This window comes from Pristiophorus japonicus, chromosome 5 (assembly GCF_044704955.1).
Source record: "Pristiophorus japonicus isolate sPriJap1 chromosome 5, sPriJap1.hap1, whole genome shotgun sequence".
NCBI lineage: Eukaryota > Metazoa > Chordata > Chondrichthyes > Pristiophoridae > Pristiophorus > Pristiophorus japonicus.
In genome coordinates this window covers 143,793,783-143,811,806 of record NC_091981.1, presented here as the reverse complement: position 1 = coordinate 143,811,806, position 18,024 = coordinate 143,793,783, and the positions used below count along the sequence as shown (strand labels likewise).

Here is an 18,024-nt window from a genome sequence, read left to right as displayed (position 1 = left end):
CAAAAAACATTTGAAATCTACCATTAGCTCTTAGTTTAGGAACTGTTACATAAACAGAATTACCTGAGAAACAATATTAAGGAGCTTGAGTATTATTTGCTTAAAGGAGCAACGTCTTCATGAAAAAGTCTTTGACAAACCCTTTTCATTCCTTCGCTAACATACTGTGTGATAATGTAAGTTATGTTGAAAAATGTAATTGCATTTCTTATATGTCATATCAGCATGCCAAACTCTTTTTTCAGAAGACAATCCCATTTATTACATTCCTGCAATTCTTACACAGAAGCTTTGAACACAAAATCAGATACGTTTTCTATATCGATATGTTTTCATCCTTACTCTTGTTATTTATTATTTCAATTACTACAGGCCACTTTGCCAAAATCTATACCTGGGATTGAATATCCGGATTTATGAAAGAATCTTTCTATCGCTGCCAAACATTCTTGTTTTGAAGGCTAAAGTGCAGCATCACTGCAATGCTGTACTCCCTGTGAATCATACTTTCTCAGAGTTAAGACTTAATCATTTGCCCAAAACATTAAAAGAAATATTTACCAAGTAATTAATGAAACTCGAAGTTTAAGGCATTATTTACAACAATTTATATATTTTGATTGATATATGAAGCAAGTTGGTATTATGGATACTAAAATAATATATATTGTGTATGAAATTTTCCTGCAATTCATTGTAGGTTATTCACCAGTAAACCTGTTTAGGAATGCATATCCACATTAGGAACATACTCAAAATATCAATTTAACAATTTAACACAATATCCTACACAGTAAATATAATAAAAATACCAGGGGAGTGAGGTAAAAGCTGTAACCTAATCTCTGAAATCAGACAGCATTTGTAAAACTTTCTGTTGTTACTTTTATTGTTTATACATAATATAGTAGGAACGAAGAGAACATTCAGCCATTTAGTGCACCCTGTCATTAAGCATTACATACAGCCCATTTGTAACTCACCCATATTTTGGCACCAAGTTCATATTTTTCTACTTCCTGATAAATCAGGAATTACATCCTCAATTTCTCAATTGAGATGCAACCTTGTATTTCACTCCTGAGTACCCATTATTCTATATATACCATAGATAAGATAGTAATTGAAATTTGGTTGGTTTAGATGTGCACATTATTCAACTGTTTATTACACTTCAATAATATGTGCAACATTTACTTAATAAATCTATTGTTTGTATTGTAAATTATTCCCAAACAGCAATACCAAACATGAAAGGGCCAAAAAGAATTCAAGGATGCTGTTAGACATTCATGTTTTACATCCCCTAAACACTAGTGCATACAATTGTATTGATTATCAACATTATACATTTTAGAACTGCTTTAAAAACTTCTCAAATGTTGCAAAATGCTAATAGATTATTTTGATAACACTGGGTGCAACTATTATGGAAGTTACCATCACTTGGCTAAGACTGATAACTAATTAATAAAACTAATGATATTGATTAAACAATGTCAAATTTCCAATTACATTTCACACAGATTGGATTTCAGTTTTTTCATTACATTTGTTTGACTGTTAGTAATGACTGAAGTAAAAATAATTTGGCAAGAACAGAATGGAAATATGAATCTCCATTGGATCTTTGAATACGTCAAAGAAAAAAGGAATCAATAGTTGACATCGCTGCTGCCCTCAGTGTTTCAATTTTTGTTTAATTTCTGATAATTACTAATTACATGTTATTTGCATTTGCTTAATATAATTTGATGATATTTAGCCACAGGAGATAAAATTAAGATTTTCAACACTCAGTTGACTGTTGACTGGTATATTTGATGTGTATGAAATGACTACTGATAGGACAACAAATGTAACTTTTATGCTGGAGTAGCAGTCTGTAGGGGTTTCAAGGTTTTGTTGAGCTGACGAGATACTTTCTCACATCAACAGCTCTTAAAATACGTGTCAGGACAACCCTATAAATATCAGTGTGTTGCTGCTGCCTAAATAGTTATTTTTCTATTTGAATAAGTATTGCACCTATGATTAAGAATACTGGAGAAGGTGTCTGCATTTTCTAGCTGTCTCTTTCAGAGCACTGTTTTAATATTTCAATTACATTGAAATGCTACAATTCCCATTACTGGGTGAGGATTTCTTCTTTGGCAAGATTGTATACTTATTCTTTATAAACATGTTTATTATTTTGCTTCAGCGATTGCACAGAAAAAATCTTCCCCATTGTTCTCTCTAGAGTTTCTGTTAATATTTATTTTGCTTTTTTGCATTAATTCCTGTTCTTATTTACAGTGGAAGTCAAAGCATAAACTTGCAAACCGTCCGATTGTCATATGCAAATATGGAATGTTCAGAGGCTCTGATGTTCGCACCATGTCCACAAGGAGTCATTCACACAGAGGCATTAAGACAATGTTGTTTGCTTTCTTCTTATGCCATTTCTTTCCTGAGTATCTGTTGAGACCTGCTCTCCCACTTTGTACATCACAAGTGGCCAAGCTCACTGTGATCACTGTCCTGGCTTTCATCGTTTGATAGAATGTCTCCAGCATGATGAGCACCTGATGTGGAGATCCCAGAGAGCTCAGAGGGCAGTAATGTCCCTTTCTTCACATTAACCAGTTCTTTTTCCCTTGCGACAGCTCCTTGCTGGCCTCCTTTAACACGTTTCCATTTCATCCTCCGGTTCTGGAACCACACCTTGACCTAAAATAATCCAAAGCTGGTTATCATGTTAAGTAACTTACCAATTCTGATCATGTATTATAATAGTGACAAGTTAAAGCATTTGGTCAACATTTTTACAGTTTTGTACCAACACATAGTGACATGAATCACACTGAAGTTCATTATTACCAGGTGTCAAAATGACAAAAAATAACTCATGCTCTTCTGGCTTTTCTCTGTCCCCCAAACAAAAAAAAAGCTTGCCGAGCACTTTATCATGAATAGTACTCATTTAAGGATAACAGTGTACAGGTCAACTTGTTAATAAAATAATAGATAAGATAGACTATGTGGTGTAATGGATCAGATATTGGCCTTTCACCTCTTAGACCTGTGTTCAAACACAGCCTAGGTAGATCAGACTGAAAGTCTCCTGTGCAAACAAACCTTGTGAAACCACTTCAGGTAGTCTCAGCCAAGTTTGTAGTGGGCATGAGATGCACAGAACAAAACTACCATTATTTGGGCGTTAATTTTCAATCTCACTCAGAGAAGCCACAGATGCCTTGTGGAAAAATATTATAACATAGTACAATATTTTTCTGAGGTTGGGACAGAGGCACATTGTTGGGGCAGAATAGTAGGATCTAACTATGGTACACCAACCTGACAATGCGCAATACTGACTCTGGGTGCAAAAATTGGCAAGTGTTCCAATGCTAGCATAAATCAACTTGATTAGAAAAATTACACATAAATGTTAAAAACAAATAAAGAAAATTACAACAAAGTTACAAAACAAAGAAGGGAAGTTATGCTTAACCTTTATAAATCACTAGTTAAACCTCAGCTGGACTGTTGTGTACAATTCTGGGTACCATAGATTAGGAAGGATGTCTAGATCTTGGAGAGGGTGCAGAAGAGAGTTGCTAGAATGGTATCAGGGATGAGGGATTTCAGTTATGTGGAGAGACCAGAGAGTCAGGGGTTGTTCTTCTTAGAGCAGAAAATGTTAAGGGAAGATTGAATAGAGGTGTTCAAAATCATAAACAGTTTTGATAAAGTAAATAAGGAGAAGCTGTTTCCACTGGCTGGTGGGTTAGTAACGAGATGACACAGATTTAAGATAATCAACAAAAGAACCAGAGGGATGATGATGAGAATTTATTTTATTCAGTAAGTTGTTATGATCTTGAATGCAGTGCTTAAAAGGGTGGTAGAAGAAAGTTCAATGATAAATTAGATATATACTTGAGAAGGAAATATTTTCAGGGCTATGGGAAAATAGCAGGGAAGTGGGACTAATTAGATAGCTCTTTCGAAGAGCCGGCACAGCACGATGGTCAAATGGCCTCCTTCTGTGCTGTAATATTCTATGATTCTATAAACAATGAGATACCAATGAGGTACCTTACAATTATGTAACAGTTATTTGCAGGTTCTCAGAGAAACATTTCACTAAACTAATGTCGAATGTTTGCTTTCTATAATCAGGGATACCATTTTCAGCAAAATAATATATTGACTCGTAACAAGAGTCTGTACAGAGAAGCACGTGAACAGATAAAAACACAGCTCTTCAATATGTCAGTAGTGCCCAGCCTTTAAAAATTAAAGAAGGACCCTTTACAATGAAGGGACTCTGAGTTAAAGGAATATTAATGAAATTGCTACTTACTGCAATGCGTTTCCTTCTTATATATTCTGTGAATTTATTAAAATATTTTTTCTCCGATATATATGATCTGCTTATATACTAATAGATATGTTTTGTTAGAAAATCCTGAAGGATTACATGAGCTAACAAAGTGTAGTTATCAGGTATTTCTAGACTGCAAGCCAAAAATTCCTGATGTAAAATAAACCGCCTGCTTGGCATTATCCAACATGGCACTGGACTGGACATCTGTTGGGTTCATCAGTTTCAGTGACATTTCTACTGTCACAGAGAAGGAGATATGTCTTCAAGCAACTATCGGATCACCGAGGCCGCTTAGTACTGAAGAAGCTTTCATCTGAAGCTGCTACAGGTCACTCTTCAAAAATACTGTGATTCTTTCCTACTTTTTTTGAATAAAGCTGCTCTAACTGATTCAAGCTGGTCTAACAAGTTGAAAAAAATCACTCATTTAATCAAACTGTTAGATGGGATACAAATGCCCCTACTGTGGTACTGAGCGTGTTAATGGGTCACTACAGGGAAAGTGCTGATCCATTAACACACTCAGTACCACAGAGCCAGGCTGGATGCAGTTTCAAGCCTGCTTCATTTAATTCCCAATCTCAGCCACTACATGGAGGGAGGAGTCGAATGGAAGTGAAATGTACAAAAGGAAAAACGTTTCCCATATGCAACTGGAACTATTCTATTTTCTCTCCTAGCTTTAGCTGCTCTTGTTTAACTATTATTCCCTGGCTAAGCCAGCCTTCTCCCAGGCCTCTTCCAGTGTCACTCTTGACCCACCAGCTAAGGAGGTTTTCAAAAATGGCCTCCATTGGTTAATTCTTTGATGCTTTCCTCTTTCCATGTGAGGGAGTGCTGAGCTGCTACACAGCAACTGCCTGTAAATCACATAGTTAAGATTGTAAATCATTGTGTAGGAAATTTTGAGTGTGAGCAGCACAGCTGAAATGAGTGATAAGGAGCAGCTTACTTTCACATATTGGGCTCTGCAGGTTTCACTTGTAAATCAGAAAAATAGCCAAAGTGCCAAATACACACGCTGGGAATTTCCTTGGGGATTCTCCCCATTACCCGCCATAACTTCGATGGGAGATTGGCGGAAACCCCAGATACATTAAGTAAACAGAGTTTCCACCAATCTTCCACAAAGCTATGTCAGCTGATTGTGAGAATCCCTAAGGAAATTCTCAGTGACAGTATATGTTAGATGTTGGAGGATTGCATCCATTGTGGTCACAGGATTACATGTTTACTTTAAGAATGTTGTGGCATTTGGCAAAGTTTAACTAATTTTTTTAAGAGAAATTTATTTTGCTTCAAAAAATAAATGTAAATTTCATGTTTGAAGATGCCATAAATAAAAACATTTTTAATACATCAACTTAATTCATACTCGGAGATGATTGCCTGTGTGCTACTGGGGTGATTCTGTGATCCAACACTCTCAATAGAGTGGTGCTGGTAGGGAGTGCATCTCAGGGAATTAGAGATACACAGTCCATGATCTTTTTGGCCATTAATTTTACTAGATGAAAAATCATGTGCTGTGCCTGCCTGATTTCCCATGATGTGCTCCCTGCCAGCACCACTCCCTGCTGCAAGCACTAAATCATAGAGTGTGTAATTACAAGTGTGTTTATGAAGAACATGTTCACAATTTCACCACACATAATATACAGGCAAAATAATTTCCTTCTCGGTGAAGTGAATGCAATCCTTATAAAGTAATGATTGATGCTCCCTAATGAGGAGTATGGAGTAAGCCCTAAAGGCAGCGGAGGTAAGTTTCTGCTTTGGGCACAATCAGGAAATTGGGCACAAATTGCGCTTGAAATTGCATTGGTAAGGTTACAGTTCAAGTTCCACTTAAAGCACTTGCATAATCACAAATATAAAATTGTCCATGAACCATGCAAGTGTTATAGAATGTAATTGTTCATTTTTGTTGCTTTTGCATTCAAAAATATTCCTTGATATATTTAACAGTGGTAACCTGGTGCAGTTTTAAAAACTTTAATGAACCATTTCCTAGTTTCATTTGTGTACACTAGTCAGTTTCTCAGTAAATTAAATATTTTTAATAAGTAAAAATGTTTAGAATATGCCTACTAGTGCCTGAGAAAATTAGCACAATTAAGAGGCCCTCCTTGAATTGCCACAAATGGGACAATTGGCAAAAACTTGCCATCCTCATTATTTCAATCTGGCCAGCTTTGTGGGTGGGCCAGCTTCAGATGAAATAATATTTATATCAGTGTCAAAGATCAAGGAAACTCGATTTACACCTGACATCATTTACATTTAAAACGCCCTGATCTTTTGCACTGGTTTGACCCAGATTGAGCTGATAAAACAAGCATTAACTAGTGGAAACTCTGTGTGGCAAACAATTGCACCCAGAAGGGTAATTTTACTGGCAGTTGTCCCTGGTAACTCACCCAGCTCCCATTAGAGCCTCCAAACAGCATACCCTGGGACCTTGCTTCGGTTGGCATGCTAAACCTACTGAGAGTAGCCAACAAGTCATGGTCGATCTCTTAGCAAATTCTAGACCTCTGATACCGAATATAATATAATAAGAACATGGCTTAGACAAGAAACAGAGCTGATGTAGATGATCCTAGATAGACAACTGTGATGATTCGGGTCCGTTCAAGAAAGGAAACAGCTAGAATACAGAGGTACATGGAACAAGAAGTTGAGGAAGACCAAGGAAGCACTGGATAGGCAATATCAAGTGACTTGTTACAGAAAGGGATAAAGAAAACTGAAGTGGTGAGGCTAGTTCAGAGCAGACTACAGTGGAGTGAATTCATTCGGGCCCATCATTGCTGAACTGACAAATGGGAATTTAGTACTATTAGTAGTAATGCCATAGTTGGTGAGCTCAATGCCTTGGGTGGAACTCACCCTTACAGATCTGAAAAGACTAGATATGATATCCAGTCCTTGCTGATCTTAACCAGCTCACTGGAAGGGTGGCTGTAAAAGTTCATCCAGGGTTCCCTCTCCTGATTGCTACAGAATAAACACTATAGAATTTAATTTTCGAAAGTGCGCATAGAAAGATATCAGGTGAGGAAAGGATCAGGTTAAGTTGTGACGTTCATCACGCTATAATAGCTCACTGAACTCATTGTGCAGGTTCACACATGAGGAAGGACCACTAGGCTCAGTCCTGGTGGCAGCCAGTGCCTGTGGAACCAAATTCCAACAGTGCCTTTAGGAAAGAAGGAAAAAAATTAGAAGGGGCAATGTGTAAAAAATAAAATCAAGATTGAGACATGTAAGCTTGGAAGTTATTAGAGTAATGTTATTGTATGAACGCTTAATGTATTTGTATCAAATTCCTCTCTGCTATTTTTACAGAGACATAACCTATTTATGGGTTAACATCTCAGTTAAAATAGCGGAGAAATGAATTTGGTACGCACCTTTTGCGTTCTTACAAGAACTTTGCTCAACATAATTTCTAAACTACAATATTTAATCCTGCCTTTGATTGATTGCCGAAATAAAACGTTAAGCTAACTTTCCTCATCTATAAGTTAATCAAAAAAGTGTAATACTAATATAGTCTTTGTACAATTTTCTTATGGTGTGGTTAATGGAGAGTGTTCTGGATTAGCTACTATTTCTACACCAGTATAATGTGAAAGATTGATGTATAAATACACCTGTTGCAGAATGTCAAAAGCTTCTTCTATTTCCTTAGTCGACAAGTTGCTTCGTATTTATGTCTTACAGAATGATGAATAAGCTGTTGCTTAAAAAGGTCGCCAAATAAATAGCCATAAGCTAAGACTTCTGCTGTCTCTGTGGGACCATGCTTTGACAACTTGGTTTGCTATTCTCAAATGCATATCTATGCTATGGATTATGGGTTGAAGATTAACTCAGTAGTCATACTGCTAGTTTTTGTTTGTGTGATTCAGTTATTCAAATGTAAATGTTCCAATGACAAGAAGTTTTGTTTAAATAAACCTGTCTAAATTACTCTATTTTTAATTCCTCAAAATTCTTTCTTATTTTGTAAAATTATGGCGAAATTAAAATGATTCAAAGCATAATTTTATGAAACCAACTGCCTGGTGTTTAGCTTGAATATGTCACAAAAAGATCTTTATTCTTAAAATGGCACATTTAAAATGTATTCGAGAGTCAAGAGTAAACTCACAGGGGCAAATTTTCCTCATTTGCTCTTGGGCATTGTCACGTTTCAGGACTTTGGATCATTTTGTTTCATGGAAAAGTTTTGCGAATGAATTATGTAATTTTTAGTTTTAAAATAAAATTAATTTGTACAGATTAAAAAATCGGGAAAGAGAGGGCGATTGCGATGCATGGCAACCAGGAAGGGGTCATTCGGGAGGTGGGTGACCAAGACTTGGATCGTTCGGGACATTGAGATGGGGGTGATAGAGATGGGGGCCAATTGGGACATCAGGATGGGCTTTGAGGTGGCAATTAGAGGGCTGAGGCAGTGAGGAGGGGAGGAGGTGAAAGTGATGGCTGGCACGGCCCGCAGTTTTAATGCAGAGCTGAGACGAGTCCTGCAATTCTTGGCTCCACATTGAGTTCAGTTTTCTTTAAACAGACTTAACTTTTTATTGGCGGCCTGCACAGGTCTCTTTGAGGACTGCCGGTTAGGCAGCATGTACACCTGGCTTTCCTGAACGTAGCCGCCCACTGGCAGCTACATTCAGGGCAACCCAGTTTTGCCAAAGGAGCCTCAAATAGGCATTAGGTCCTCTATTTGCATATGCAAAGGGACAAAAGCCTGTTTCAGGCATGGTTCTTGTATGCTTATTTTTCAGCCCATACCAATCTGGTGGGTGGCGCATTTGCAGCTCATAATGAGCACACACTTCCTGTGCACCATATTGGAGGCTTTGGCACCCATTTAGCACTCAATGACGGGCACAAGGCCATATAATTTCTATGCCATGATATCCACTTCAGATCACAAGGGGACTTTATTGTTACACCCCTAGATTACTCTGTCATATAATTAGACATTGGGCAGAGCAGGCACCCACCTAAATGTAAGACACTTGGTCCACTCGCAGGACTAACCACCTCTGCTGTAACCGAGGGAATATCTGAGGCATATCTGAAACGTATAACAGGTGTACCTGGGCAGCACACAGAGGAAATTTGGCAGAGCTCCAATACAAGCATGTGAACAACTCCCCAACCTTTCTCTATGAGCTCTGCCCAGCGATTACCTATGCTCAGTGCAAAAGAGGAAAATAAGAACATAAGAACAAAAGAAATAGGAGCAGGAGTACGTCATACGGCCCCTCAAGACTGCTCCGCCATTTAATACGATCATAGTTGATCCGATCATGGACTCAGGTCCACTTCCCTGCCTGCTCTCCATAACCCCTTATTCCCTTATCGTTTAAGAAACTGTCTATTTCTGTCAAATTTATTCAATGTCCCAGCTTCCACAGCTCTCTGAGGCAGCGAATTCCATAGATCCCTCTGAGAGAAGAAATTTCTCCTCATCTCAGTTTTAAATGCGCGGCCCCTTATTCTAAGATCATGCACTCTAGTTCTGGTCTCCCCTATCAGTGGAAACATGCTCTCTGCATCCACCACGTCAAGCCCCCTCATAATCTTATACGTTTCGATAAGATCACCTCTCATTCTTCTGAATTCCAATGAGTAGAGGCCCAACCTACTCAACCTTTCCTCATAAGTCAACCCCCTTATCTCCGGAATTAACCTTGTGAACCTTCTCTGAACTGCCTCCAAAGCAAGTATATCCTTTCATAAATACGGAAACCAAAACTGCACGCAGTATTCTAGTTGTGGCCTCACCAATACACTGTACAACTGTAGCAAGACATCCCTGCTTTTATTCTCCATCTGTCTCACTTCTCTAAATCAAGGGGCTATAGGGAGGGAGAAACTTAATACTATCACTATCACTAATGAAGTAGTACTAGGTAAAATAATGGCATTAAAGGCAGACAAGTTCCCGGACCTGATGACTTACATCCTCGGGTCTTAAGAGAAGTGGCAGCAGAGAGAGTGGATGCATTGGTTATAATCTACCAAAAATCCCTGGATTCTGGGGCAGTCCCAGCGGATTGGAAAACTGCAAATGTAATGCCCCTATTTAAAAAAGGAGGCAGACAAAAAGCAGGAAACTATAAACCAGTTAGCCTAACATCTGTGGTTGGGAAAATGCGCAGTCCATTATTAAGGAAGCAGTAGCGGGACATTTGGAAAAGCACGATTCAATCAAGCAGAGTCAGCATGGTTTTATGAAAGGGAAATCATGTTTGACAAATTTGTCGAGTTCTTTGAGGATGTAACGAGCAGGGTGGATAAGGGGGACCAGTGGATGTGGTGTATTTGGATTTCAATAAAGTGCCGCATAAAAGGTTACTGCACGAGATAAAAGCTCACTGAGTTGGGGGTAATATATTAGCATGGATAGAGGATTGGCTAACTAACAGAAAACAGAGTCGGGATAAATGGGTCATTTTCCGGTTGGCAAAGAGTGACTAGTGGGGTGCCTCAGGGATCGGTGCTGGGTCCTCAACTATTTACAATCTATATTAATGACTTGGATGAAGGGACCGAGTATAATGTAGCTAAGTTTGCTGATGATACAAAGATCGGTGGGAAAGCAAATTGTGAGGAGGGCACAAAAAATCTGCAAAGGGATATAGACAGGCTAAGTGAGTGGGCAAAAATTTGGCAGATGGAGTATAATGTGGGAAACTGTGAGGTTATCCACTTTGGCAGAAATAGTAGAAAAGCAAATTATAATTTAAATGGAGAAAAATTACAAAATGCTGCAATACAGAGATACCTGCATGAACTCCAAAAAGTTAGAATGCAGGTACAGCAAGTAATCAGGAAGGCAAATGGAATGTTGGCCTTTATTGCAAGGGGGATAGAGTACAAAAGCAGAGAAGTCCTGCTACAATTGCACAGGGTATTGGTGAGGCCACACCTGGAGTACTGCGTACAGTTTTGGTATTTAAGGAAGGATATACTTGCATTGGAGGCTGTTCAGAGAAAGTTCACTAGGTTAATTCCGGAGATGAGGGGGTTGACTTATGAGGATAGGTTGAGTAGGTTGGGCCTATACACACTGGAGTTCAAAAGAATGAGAGGTGATCTATTGAAACGTATAAGATAATGAGGGGGCTTGACAAGGTGGATGCAGAGACGATATTTCCACTCATAGGGGAAACTAAAACTAGGGGACATAGTCTTAGAATAAGGGGCCTCCCATTTAAAACTGAGATGAGGAGAAATTTCTTCTCTCAGAAGGTTGTAAATCTATGGAATTCTCTGCCCCAGAGAGCTGTGGAGGCTGGGTCATTGAATAAATTTAAGGCGAAGATAGACAGACTTTTGAGCGATAAGGAAGTAAAGGGTTATGGGGAGCTGGCACGGAAGTCGAGCTGAGTTCATGATCAGATCAGCCTGATCTTATTGAATGGCAGAGCAGGCTCGAGGGGCCAAATGACCTAATCCTGCTCCTATTTCTTATGTTCTTATATTCTTATACAGACACGGAAGGTCAGTCCCAGATTTAAACCCCGGACTGTGTTTAGTTAGCTGATTTCAACTGGGACAATGGTTGAGACATTACAGCGCCCTTGGTTAGGAAAGGTAAAATTCGCCAGGGTTCATAGAATCATAGAGTCATAGAAATTTACAGCACGGAAGAAGCCTTTTTGACCCATCGTGTCCGTGCTGGCTGACCAAGAGCAATCCAGCTTAATCCCACCTTCCAGCTCTTGTTCCGTAGCCCTGTAAGTTACGGTACTCCAAGTGCACATCCAAGTATTTTTTAAATGTGGTGAGGCTTTCTGCCTTTCAGGCAGTGAGTTTCAGACCCCCACCACCCTCTGGGTGAAGAAATTTCCCCTCATATCTCCTCTAAACCTCGGCAAATTATTTTAAATCTATACCGCTCTGGTTATTGACCCCTCTGCCAAGGGAAACAGGTCCTTCCTATACACTCTATTCAGGCCCCTCATAATTTTATACACCTCAATCAGGTCTCCCCTCAGTCTCCTCTTTTCCAAAGAAAACAGGCCCAGCATCTCCAATCTTCCCTCATAGCCAAAATTCTCCAGTCCAGGCAACATTCTTGTAAATCTCCTCTGCACCCTTTCCAATGCAATCACAAATTTCCTGTAATGTGGTGACCAGAACTGCACACAATACTCCAGCTGCAGCCTTACTCTTGTATTTCATGCCTCGACTAAGAAAGGCAAGAATCCCATTTGCCTTTCTCACTTTCTGACTGCTGTCCAGCAACTCAATATGAAAGTGCACATGTGTGAATGTCAAGTGAGGACAGGATTATCAGCTATGATGTCGTCTGCAGGCAGATGGCTTGCGAACGCTCACTGCTGAGGCTCACACATGAGTAATGGCCATGAGATGAGATATCATAGGATAGCTGCTGGATGTGGAAGTGTATCTTCGTAAAGGAGCTAATGCCTTTGGAAAGGGAGAGATTGGATTTAAAAAAATGAATTCTGTACCTGTCATGTATTTCACCATCTTGCAATGACTATAAGTATGTAACTGTAACTCATGCATACTGTACCTGTACCCTTGTAATGCACACCCTGGTCACAGGGAGTGAGCTCCTCACCTGGGCTTCCAGGTATAAAAGGAGAGGTCCCACCCAGGATCAAGACTCTTCAGTCCTGGAAATAAAGTGAAGGACACAGAGTGTTTGATATATCCATGCCTTGTGTGAGTTTGTAACAAGGTGCAGAGACATTACATCTGGCGACGAGAATCGGGAATCACTGAACCACGAGGATGGCCACCGGTAGCATAGAGGAACGCTACTGTGTGGGTGAGGACTGGGACTGTAAAGTCCTGTCCCCTCAGTACAGATTCACACGAGGCATGTAGTGAAGTCAAGGTCACTCTGGACCTGCACCTTTATTTCACAGCTCTGGAATGCTGCACTTGCCTGAGACCTGTCCTTATATATCTGTCTCTTGCAAGTGCACCCCTGGTGGTAAGGTATGCTGGTGGTTACAGGTCATATCTTATTACAGTCATGTATAGCATGTTAGGATACAGTTATATATAATAATGTAAGATACATGACAGGGACGACTTTGTGGAAAGACTCCAGCAGAGCTTTGTCACAAAGGATGGGCTGGACAAGGCAGCGGCTGACAAGCGGAGGGCGCATCTACTGACCAGCTGTGGTTCACAGACGTATGTGCTGATGAAAGACCTGCTCGCACCCCAAATGCCAGCGGACAAGTCCTTCGAAGAGCTCAGCCAGTGAATATCTCAAGCCGGCAAATAGCGTACACATTCCCCGGCACAGGTTCTACTCTCACCGGCGTCAAAACATCTTGGACTTCGTGGCAGAACTGCAGCGTCTGGCCAGTCTCTGTAAATTCTCCGATGCCTGCAGGGAGGAGATGTTAAGGGACTTTTTCATCGAGGGCATTAATCATGCCGGCATTTTCAGGAAGCTCATAAAGACTAAGGATTTGACTTCAGAAGGGACAGCGTTGATAGCTCAGACCTTCATGGCAGGGGAAGAGGAGACCAAGCTAATTTACGCACACAGCCTGGTTTCAATGTTGCGATGAACCAGGGAGTTAATATTGTAAAAAAGACACACAACCCCACTGGCAGACAAGGGCAATTCGACACCGTCCAGGCAGCCAGGGTGGGCCTGCAACAGGGACAATGGGAAGGGGATCAGCAATTCATGCCATCACGAGGAACAATGCATCCCATGATGGGACAATTAACACCCTCCATCAGAGTGATTAGAAACAGCCAAACGGGCCATCAGAGAGGAATGCCTGGGAATAGTCCTTTTGTTAACAGCAATCTCAGCTCATGTTGGAGATGTGGGGGCAGACACACTGCAAAAATCTGCAGGTTCCAACTTTACACCTGTAGGACTTGTAATGTCAAGGGACACCTGGCCAGGATGTGCAAAAAGGCAGTAGCGAGGCTAGTCTGTGAGACAGAAGAACCAGACGAGGGGTCTGAAATGCAGGATGAAGCCTGGGGAACTACCATGGAGGCTGAAGTTCAGAGAGTTCATGTGGCCGACGTCCACAGCTCATACACCTCAACGCCACCCATGATGATGAAAGTCTTACTGAATGGCATTCCGGTGTACATGGAGCTGGATACCAGAGCTAGCCAGTTGCTCATGAGTGCCCAACAATTTGAGAGACTATGGCCACACAGAGCTAGCAGGCCCAAATTGGAACGAATTGAGACGCAGCTATATACGTACACCAAAGTGATCATCCCAGTGCTGGGCAGTGTAAACTTGGTGGTAACGCATAATGGATCACAGAACCGGCTGCCACTCTGGATTGTTCTGGGAAATGGCCCCGCGCTCTTGGGGAGGAGTTGGCTAGCTGAGATGAATTGGAAAAGGGGGGATGTGCACGCCATTTCATCCTTGGAGCGAAGTTCAGGCTTGCAGGTATTGCAAAAATTCAAGTCACTCTTTCAACCCGATGTCGGAACGTTCAAGGGCACCAAAGTAGTGATACACATCACTCTGGATGCCAGACCAGTGCACCACAAAGCCAGAGTGGAGCCGTACATGATGCGTGAGAAAATTGAAAGTGAACTGGACAGGCTGCTCAGAGAGGGCATAATTTCGCCCTTTGAATTCAGCGACTGGGCAAGTCCCATTGTTCCCGTCCTCAAAGCAGATGGCTCGGTTAGGATTTGTGGCGACTACAAAGCCACCATCAACCGAGTGTCGCTGCAAGACCAATACCCGCTTCCGAGAGCGGAGGGCCTTTTTTGCCACGCTGGCAGGTGGTAAGCTGTTCACGAAGTTGGACCTCACTTCGGCCTACATGACTCAGGAACTGGCTGAAGAATCCAAGTTTCTGACCACCATCACGACACACAAAGGATTATTTGTTTACAATAGGTGCCCATTTGGCATTTGTTCAGCAGCAGCTATCTTTCAGCGAAACATGGAACCTTGCTCAAGTCCATCCCTGGAACGATCGTGTTCCAAGACGACATCCTTATAACGGGTCGAGACACTGAGGAATACCTCCGCAACCTGGAGGAGGTGCTACGCTGATTGGAACAGGTAGGCCTGCGGCTGAAAAAGGCCAGGAGCGTGTTTTTGGCCCCAGAGGTCGAGTTCCTGGGTAGGAGGGTTGCCGCAGACAGGATCCGGCCTACTGAATCAAAAACTGAGCTGAAATTGCCAGGGGTCCAGGCCCGGCAACACATCGGAGTTGCGATCATTCCTGGGACTCTTGAACTATTTTGGGAACTTCCTGCCGAACTTAAGCACATTGTTGGAGCCGTTACACATGCTCCTCCGTAAAGGTTGTGAATGGTCTTGGGGGGAGATTGTCAAGAACGGGCTTTCAATAAGGCGAGGAACCTGCTGTGTTCCAACAAACTGTTGACTTTGTATGACCCCTGTAAAAACACTGGTTTTAACATGCGATGCCTCAGCCTATGGGTTGGGTATGTTTTGCAGCAGGGTAACGATGACGGCCGACTCCAGGTCGCTCTCCCAGGCAGAGCGTGGATACGGCATGGTCGAGAAGGTGGCACTCGCGTGTGTGTATGGTGTGAAAAAGATGCACCAGTACCTTTTCGGTAGACGGTTCAAGCTAGAGACGGACCACAAGCCGTTAACATATTTGTTGTCCGACAGCAAGGCTGTCAACGCTAATGCGTCAGCTCGCATACAGCGATGGGCCCTCATGCTGGCTGCGTATGACTACACCATACGGCACCAGCCAGGCACCGAAAATTGCGCTGACGCGCTCAGCAGGCTCCAACTGGCCACCACCGAGGGGGCGTTGGAGCAGAGCGCCGAAATGGTCATGGCCGTTGAGGCTTTTGACACTGCGGGCTCCCCCATCACAGCCTGACAGATCAAACTCTGGACCAACAGGGACCCCCTCCTATCCATGATAAAGAAATGTGTCCTGACTGGGGACTGGGTGCCCCGAAGAAGTCAGGCCGTTTCAGAGACGGATGGATGAACTCTCCGTCCAAGCCGACTGCCTGTTATGGGGCAGCCGGGTAGTCATGCCCCAGAAAGGAAGGGAAGCGTTCATCAGGGAACTCCACAGCGAGCACCCTGACATCGTGTTAATGAAGGCCATTGCCCAGTCACACGTGTGGTGGCCGGGGATTGACTCAGACCTGGAACACTGGGTTCGCAGGTGCATGACGTTTGCCCAGCTGGGCAATGCCCCCAGGGAGTCCCCACCCAGCCCATGGCCCTGGCCCACCAGGCCATGGTCACGTATTCACGTGGACTATGTGGGCCCGTTCATGGGAAAAATGTTCCTGATCGTTGTCGATGCATACTCAAAGTGGATCGAGTGCATCACATTGAACTCGTGCACGACATCCATCACTGTGGAGAGTCTGCGTACGGTTTTCGCGACCCACGGCTTGCCGGACATCCTGGTCAGCGATAATGGCCCGTGTTTTACCAGCCATGAATTCCAGGAGTTTATGTCGGGCAATGGGATCAAGCATGCCCGGACAGCGCTATTCAAGCCGGCCTCCAATGGCCAGGCGTAACGGGCGGTCCAAGTCATAAAGCAGGGCATGCTACGCATCCAAGGACCCTCCCTTCAGTACCGCCTATCGCGCCTCCTGCTGGTCTACAGGTCCCGGCCACACTCACTCACGGGAGTCCCACCAGTGGAACTCCTCATGAAACGCATGCTCAAGACGCAGCCGTCCCTCATTCACCCAGCCCTGGCAGACATTGTTGAGGGTAAGCGCCAGTCCCAAATCGAGCTCCATGATCGAGGCTCAAGGGGGAGGTGTATCGAAATAGATGACCCGGTATTTGTTCTTAACCATGCTTTGGGACCCAAATGGCTTGAGGGCACCGTAATTGGCAAAGAAGGAAATAGGATCATGGTGGTCAGACTAAACAATGGGCAGATATGCCGCAAACACTTGGACCAAGTAAAGACAAGGTTCAGTGCAGACACGGAGGAACCGGAAGAAGAGCATGATGAGATAACACCGACACCACTGCCAGCGTACGAGCAACAAAGACAGCCCTCAGCATGCACAGTCCCTGCGGCCAGACCGGACAGGCCGGAGTCACCTCAAGTGACAGAGACGCGTGCTGAGGCTTAGCCACCAGAGTCACAACTGCGGCGCTCCACGAGAGAGCGGCGACCACCCGATAGATTTAATCTCTGAAACTAAAAGACCTAAGGGGGGAGGTGATGTCATGTATTTCACCATCTTGCAATGACTATAAGTATGTAACTGTAACTCATGCATACTGTACCTGTACCCTTTTAATGCACACCCTGACCACAGGGAGTGAGCTCCTCACCTGGGCTTCCAGGTATAAAAGGGGAGGTCCCACCCAGGATCAAGACTCTTCAGTCCTGGAAATAAAGTGAAGGTCACAGAGTGACCGTGTCTGATATATCCATGCCTCGTTTGAGTTTGTAACAAGGTGCAGAGACATTACAGTACCATTGGGGTAATTTTGTGAACTTGTGTTTCATTTGAACAGAAAATTGTGGGGAGTGTGCGCCCAAATTCCTAATATCCACTCCTGATGAGCAAAGGTCCATAATATGAGTGCAAATTTCTAAAATTACCCACTATATCTAGTAAACTACTTTGTCCATTAGTTTGCTGCGAAAGTTTGA

General features: G+C 42.5%; 1 protein-coding gene across 1 annotated transcript in view; it reads right to left on the bottom strand.

Annotated features, from left to right (window-relative positions):
- Positions 1-1,712: 1,712 nt before the first annotated feature.
- The window catches only part of meox2a (mesenchyme homeobox 2a), a 62,284-nt gene continuing 45,972 nt past the window's right edge, over positions 1,713-18,024 (bottom strand). Inside the window, exon 3 of the mRNA XM_070879981.1 lies at positions 1,713-2,712. Coding sequence (XP_070736082.1) covers positions 2,491-2,712 — 222 coding nt within the window. The 3' untranslated portion in view covers positions 1,713-2,490. The remainder of the gene's footprint in view (positions 2,713-18,024) is intronic.